Source organism: Zingiber officinale, chromosome 8B (genome assembly GCF_018446385.1).
Source record: "Zingiber officinale cultivar Zhangliang chromosome 8B, Zo_v1.1, whole genome shotgun sequence".
In the NCBI taxonomy this organism is placed as follows: Eukaryota; Viridiplantae; Streptophyta; class Magnoliopsida; order Zingiberales; family Zingiberaceae; genus Zingiber; species Zingiber officinale.
The window spans coordinates 107,720,337-107,727,253 of NC_056001.1; the positions used below are offsets into that span (position 1 = coordinate 107,720,337).

General features: G+C 46.2%; 1 protein-coding gene across 1 annotated transcript; it reads left to right on the top strand.

Annotated features, from left to right (window-relative positions):
• The first annotated feature begins 379 nt into the window (after positions 1-379).
• Positions 380-2,383, top strand: LOC122016988 (patatin-like protein 2). Its single transcript, XM_042574441.1, has 7 exons — positions 380-414; positions 451-607; positions 702-883; positions 976-1,165; positions 1,252-1,413; positions 1,510-1,812; positions 1,919-2,383. The coding sequence occupies exons 2-7, from the start codon at positions 458-460 to the stop codon at positions 2,168-2,170; spliced, it is 1,239 nt and encodes a 412-aa protein (XP_042430375.1). The 5' UTR covers positions 380-414; positions 451-457; the 3' UTR covers positions 2,171-2,383.
• Positions 2,384-6,917: the final 4,534 nt, after the last annotated feature.

Below are 6,917 nucleotides of genomic sequence, written 5' to 3' on the forward strand. Positions count from 1 at the left end.
AAAATAGATCATTATTTTAAATTTTAGATATAATAATAAAGAAAAAGACGTGGATACTCTGAGCGTTGTTTCTATCTTTATCAAAATCTATTTCTACACTATTAAAGAGGGCATTTCAATATGAACAGTAAGGTATATTCGAGTAAAAAGAGTGAAATTTACATGTCCTTGCGGAAGATCACATCAAGACGTTCTAAGCGTACATCAATTAAATTATTGGTGGATTCTGATTTGCACGTTTTCTTTGTTTTCAGCTCATTCAATGTATTTCGATTTCATATAGCTGCATGATTAAAACGTCAAGCCCCCACTTCAATTATTGGGCTCTTGCTGCTTCTCGTTCTATATATTTATCTAGATCTCTTTCTCTCGATCAATCAGTGAATTACCACAGCAGCTGATTTAGGTCCGCAAATATATTCTATTTCTCAAGAACAAGAATAATCATATATACACCATGGCGAGCGATGGAACTGATCCGGCCATCTCCGACTCAAAGCCTCCGCCATCCCTCGGGAAGAGGATCACCGTCCTTTCCATCGACGGCGGCGGTGTTCGCGGGCTGATCCCCGCGACGATCATCGACTTCCTTGAATCAGAACTGCAGGTACGATTATATATATATATATACATGAAGTCATAAATATCCGATCGACGTACCGAGAGATTCAAGTTAATTATATTAATTCTCGGTGTTGCAGAAACTCGACGGGCCTGATGCGAGAATAGCTGACTACTTCGACGTGATATCCGGCACGAGCACCGGTGGCCTTGTCGCCACCATGCTCGCCGCTCCCGGAGAGAATAACAAACCACTGTTCGCCGCCAAGGACATTGTTCAGTTTTATTTGGATCACAGTCCCAAGATTTTTCCACAGCAAAGGTTATAAGAATTATATATACATGACAAATTTTTGGATAATTAGGATGAAGGATCAAAATTAATTTAAGAATTTTACTATTTATTTATTTCAGGTCTCCGTTCCTGAGTTCAGCACTGAACTTTGTGGGTGCTCTCGCTGGACCAAAATACAATGGCAAGTATCTTCGCTCAAAGATTCAGGAACTATTAGGCACCACAAAATTAAGTCAAACTTTGACCAACATCGTCATCCCTACTTTTGACATCAAAATTTCTCAACCCATCATCTTCTCCAGTTATGAGGTAATTAACTAATTAATAGTACTTCTTGGGAATGAAGATTATTTTATATATAGGTATATCGATGGTGATCAATGTTTTGTTCGCAGACGGAGAAGAATCCGTTGAAGAACGCTCTTCTGTCGGACATCTGCATCAGCACCTCCGCCGCCCCCACATACCTCCCGGGGCATTACTTTGAAACCCAAGACGATCAAGGAACGACGAAGAGGTTCAACCTCATCGACGGCGGCGTGGCGGCAAATAACCCAGTAAATTCACACACACACGCACATCTAAATGGATATTCTGCTCGTAATTAATCTAGGAGCTAGCTAGTTCTTATATGTGCCGTTGATCATGAACAGACGTTATCCGCCATGAGCCAAGTGACGAAGCAGATTCTGAAATCGAACACGGATTTCGACTCGTACGAACCGGTCAACTACAGTCGGTTCCTGGTGCTCTCGATCGGGACCGGAACACCTAAAAAGGCGGAGAATTATAGCGCACAGATGAGCGCTCGATGGGGCTTGCTCGGTTGGTTGTACAACGGAGGAAATACTCCCATCATCGACATTTTCTCCCAGGCGAGCTCAGAGATGGTGGATATCCATCTAGCACATGTTTTTGAGGCACATGACAGTGAAGACCGTTACCTTCGCATACAGGTAGGCATTTAACAAATTATAATAATTAATCATCATCATAATTAAAATCGTACCAAATTCATTGATTCTAATTGAAACGAACATAAACAAACTGAATGATATATAGGACGATACTTTGACTGGCGATTCGACTTCGGTGGATAAGTCGACGGAGAAGAATTTGCAGAATTTGTTGGAGATCGGGAAGAAACTGCTGGAGAAGCCGGTGTCGAGGGTGAACCTGGAGACAGGGCATTCGGAGCCGGTGGTGGATGGGAAGGGAGGAACCACATCGAACAGGGATCGACTCGTCTACTTCGCCAAGAAGTTGTCGAATGAGAAGAAGCGTCGGCAGGAGAATTTGGCTTCCGTTGCGTGAGAGTTGTGGATCCTGTTGATCAAGTAATAATTAATGTTGTTGGGATTGTACCAGTTTATCAAGCTTGTGAGCATTATTAATTTGTTTAAGCTGTTCAATGGAAGCGCGTGATTGTTCTGTAGGAAAACGCTGCAGTATAATGCCTGTTGCTGCAAAGCTTAATGCATGTTGCCTGCTTAAAAAACTAGCAGCTTTATTAATTCATTTTTTTAAGGAAGCCAAGTCGTTTGGCTATTGTCCACAAGTATCTTATTGGATTTTTCTAGTTTGATTTCTTCTATGTTTAGGAAAAGGGGTATTCCTTTGTTTCGACACTAGTCAGTTTAGAAAAGCAGTGGAAGAACATAGAAAAATATACAAATACTAATCAGATACAAGCAGCAACAACGAGCTTTCTACGTAAATGAATCTGCTTTTGTTGCTCATTAGTGCTCTTGAATAGGCTCTTTAGAAAGCAAATGAACAATTTTCTACCTGATGAACACCATATCTATTTTGAATTTTATTAGTGGTGTCTGATAAGGTTCACTCTGTCAAATCATGAATTTAGAATCCCACGAGTTTATTCCCATCCACTCTACAAAATTTAGCAGGTGAAAATTTAATAATCTGACATAACTACTAAGCATGTAAAAACATAACAAATGAGACTTTTTTTTTCTCGTTGAGTTATTAATAACGCCGGATAAGTTAGCAATTATTCCACGAGCTGATAAGAATGAAGATTTACGGAGAAAATAAGAAAAGAAATTGTCGTCCTCAAAGTGTTCTAAAAAAGAACTTTTATTTTTTATCTAAGGATAATCTTTCAAATAGTTAAACATACGTTTATATAGATAAACTCTTATTCATTGATACAGTGTATGATCGTGGGGTCAGAGAGATCACGTGGTCGGAAGTTAAGCCCATAGGATGGTCAAAAGTCAAGCTCACGTGGCGGTCAAAAGTCAAACTCACGTGGCGGTCAGAAGTCATGCCTACATAGTGGTCAAAAGTCAGGCCTACGTGGTGGTCAAAAGTCTGGCCTACATGGAAGTCAAAAGTCAGGCCTACATGGAGTTCAAAGGGCCTGATCACAAGATGATCTGAGTCAGGGACAGGTGGCGTTCCGGGGTTAGGCCTACATGGCGAGTAGGAATTCAGAAGCCAGGATCATAGGTCAGAATATGCTAACCAAGGATTACAGGCCAGGATCACAAGTCGGGATGTATAGTCTCGCGGTACAGGAGACAGGGATCAAAGCGCACAGGTTGGAATGTACCAACCAAGGATACAGGTCAGGACTTACAGCCTTGAGGCATAGAGCACATGGATCAAAGCGCACAGGTCGAGATAGGCCAACCAATGATACAAGTCAGAACTTACAGGCTTGCGACATAGAGCAGATAGACCAAAGCGCACAGGTCGAAATGTACCAACCAAGGATACAGGTCAGGACTTACAACCTTGAGGCATAGAGCACATGGATTAAAGCACGTAGGTCGAGATAGGCCAACCAAGGATACAGGTCAGGACTTACAACATTGCGACATAGAGCAGATGGACCAAAGCGTACAGGTCGGGATGAGCCAACCAAGGATACAGGTCAGGACTTACAACCTTACGGCATAGAGCATATGGATTAAAGCGTACAAGTCAGAAAATGCAAACCAAGGATACAGGTCATGACTGACAGGTCGTGATATACGAATCAGGACGTACAGGTCGGGAAACACAGACTAAGGCATTCAGCGCAAGACAAACGGAATCAGACTGAGGTACACAGGTCAGGACTCAGGATAAGCAGAAGTAAACTGAGGCATATAGGTCTGGAGGCAGGATAATCGGAACCATACTAAGGCGTACAGGTTGCTATACAATGTAAGGCAGGTCAGTAGTTCACAAGGCAGGTCAGTAGTTCATAAGACAAGACGTGCAGGACAGGGCTGAATGTGCAGATCTGGATTTGCTATACGACAAGTACAAGTTAGCTACAGGTCTGTGCCCACAGGTCGGGGTTGGCAAGTACGAAGACCCAGTCCAGGGTAATAGGCCGAGGCAAGCATACACTACATGACAAGCAAGCCAGGGAATCGTAACCACTCGTCAGAGAATAATCACAGCGTGTCAGGGAATATGCTAACGGTCTAGGGCTCGTTACCTCCAGATTCCTCCTTCGGCCTATAAAAGGATGCCCCGTGTCAATCACCGCCAGACAAAGCCTGACACCCGACATTCCCTAACACTCGTCAGACTCCAGAAATGTCCACAATAGTATAAAAAGGGAGGCTTCATCCTTACCCAGGTACGCTCACTCGTCATTTCATACTCGTCTCTTATTTTTCGTCCTTTCTCTATGCTTCTGGGGAAAAAGTACTTGACTTGAGCGTCAAAGGGCCTGACCCGGGGACTTTTTCCCTGGTTCTTGGTCTCTAACGCAGAGGCGGCTTGTCGAAGTGTGTGCAGGACCCTCGCTTCGTCATCACCCCCCGTCATCCGCTCATGTAAGCTCTCTTGGCGGGTGCCAGATCGACCAGGCTTCGTAGCGACTTTCCATCAACACCGGTGACAGCGCGACCTGCCTTCATCCGACTCAGCTTCCGGATGGGATCAAATTTGGCGCCGTGGGAACACAACTACCTATTTCGGAATGTGACGATGGAGGACTCGGGCAGAATCAACGTAACCATGACTGCTGGAGAATATGAGCTCTTCAAAGAGGCCAAGAAGCGGGCGGCCTCTGAAAAGCAACAAACTGTTGCCTCCCGACCAAAAAAGTTACCTGAGGTTTCTAAAGAACCAGCTCACACCTCAGATCGAGGCTCTAAGAGGAAACAACCTATAGAGTTTCCCCCTTCGTTTTACAGAGAGCCCGGTCAGGGGTATTATCAACCAAAGCCGGGATACTATAGCCACAAGGAGCAACCCCAAGTTTCTGTGGCTGAAAGTTCATTGCCTAAAGATTCGAAGAAGGGGAAGGCTACTGTCCTCCGCGAAGAGCGTCGAATGGAGCCAAAGGAGGAAGTGTCCTTCTCTTCCAAAATATTGGAGGAGAGGCTGCCCAAAGGGTACCGACCCCCGGCTATCGGAGAATACGATGGCAGCAAAGATCCTGAGGATCATCTCCGCAAGTTCCAAAACGCGGCTCTGCTGCATCAATACAGTGACGTCGTTAAATGCCGAGTGTTCCTGAACACTCTATCGGGCTTTGCCCAGAAGTGGTTTGATGGACTGCCGCATAGGTCCATCACTTGCTTCTCCGACTTTAAGATCGCTTTCCTGCGCCACTTCGCCAGTAGCAGGAAGTATCAAAAAACTGACCACTGCTTGTTCGCTCTCAAGCAAGGGTCTGCCGAGCCGTTGAGAAGCTACATCAAGCGTTTTAATCAAGTGGCCCAGGACATTCCCTCGGCCACATCTGAAATACTTATGAGCGCCTTTTCCCATGGGCTGATCGAGGGAGAATTCTTTAGAGACCTCATCAGAAATCTCGTAAAGAATTTTGATGAGATGCTGGAGAAAGTGGCCAGCTACATCAACGTAGAGGAGGCTCAAGCTGCTCGAAGGAAGGCAGACAAACAACCTCCCTCTACCAACAGACTGGAGAGAAGAGCACCTCAACCGCCTGCTCAGCCTCTCCCTCCACGCCCTCGGGAAGCCAGACCTACCTTCCACCCCGGTCAGGACATTCGGTCGGGTCCGCGTGTAGCTGCAGTTCAGGTCCCCCGACCTGGGCCTTGGGGACCGCGTTATTGCACATACCATCGGTCCCACATGCATGCCACCGACGATTGCTTCCAATTTGCTCGTTATTCTCGGCACGCTGCTGAGCTAGGCTTGCCAACCCCTGAGCTGGCTCCTTAAGTCCAGCGAATGATGGAAGAGCGGCGTAATGCAGCGGGGCAGGCCAGCCGATCCTGGGCTGAGCAGGAGGGGCCAAGCATGCAACAGTAAGGGCGCACTGGAGAGCCGGGAGAAGCTCGCGAGCCGAGAACAGAGGCAACGTGGTCATCCGAGACATTGGTATGATCTCTGGTGGACCCACTGATGGGGATTCGGGCAAGGCGCATAAATCCCATGAGCGCTGGTTGGAGATCCATGCGGTAGGGTGTAGCCGAGAGCAAGCTGCCGGCCCGATCATCAGCTTCGGACCACAAGACTTGGAAGGGCTGGAGCTATCCCATGATGACGCCCTCATCATCAAGGCTGTTATAGCCAACAACCACGTGGCGCGAGTCTTCGTTGACACTGGGAGCTCTGTCAACGTATTATTCAGGTATGCTTTTAAAGAGATGCAGATCGACGCCAATGAGCTACAACCAGTGACTACTTCTCTATATGGCTTTACTGGTAATGAAGTAAGGCCCATGGGGCAGATCAAGCTAACCATATCCTTGGGAAGTGAGCCACTAGTAAGAACTAGGAGAAGCACCTTCCTCGTAGTTGACTCGCCCTCCTCTTACAACGTCATTTTAGGCTGACCTGCCTTGCATGAATTTCGGGCGGCGGTTTTTACATTTCATCAAAAAATCAAATTCCCGTTTCGAGGAATTAGTCGGGGAAGTTAGGGGAGAACAACGGGTCTCTCGGCGATGCTACATTGACATGGTCAAAGTAGAAGCTCGCAAAGCACAAAGGACTCAGGACGGGGTTGTGCACGCCATCCAAGAGGAACCCCTACCTATAGCTGAAGAGTCCATTCCCTGGGAGGAAGTTCAACTATATCCTGAATGTCCAGAGAGTCTTATTCGGGTAGCAGGTGACTTAC

What these genes read in the sequence shown, in the direction of transcription:
- LOC122016988 (XM_042574441.1), top strand. Translation starts at nt 458, where the DNA reads ATGGCGAGCGATGGAACTGATCCGGCCATCTCCGACTCAAAGCCTCCG. An exon ending in AAGATTTTTCCACAGCAAAG is followed by an intron (nt 884 to 975) that starts GTTATAAGAATT and finishes TATTTATTTCAG; the next exon opens with GTCTCCGTTCCTGAGTTCAG. An exon ending in ACCGTTACCTTCGCATACAG is followed by an intron (nt 1,813 to 1,918) that starts GTAGGCATTTAA and finishes AATGATATATAG; the next exon opens with GACGATACTTTGACTGGCGA.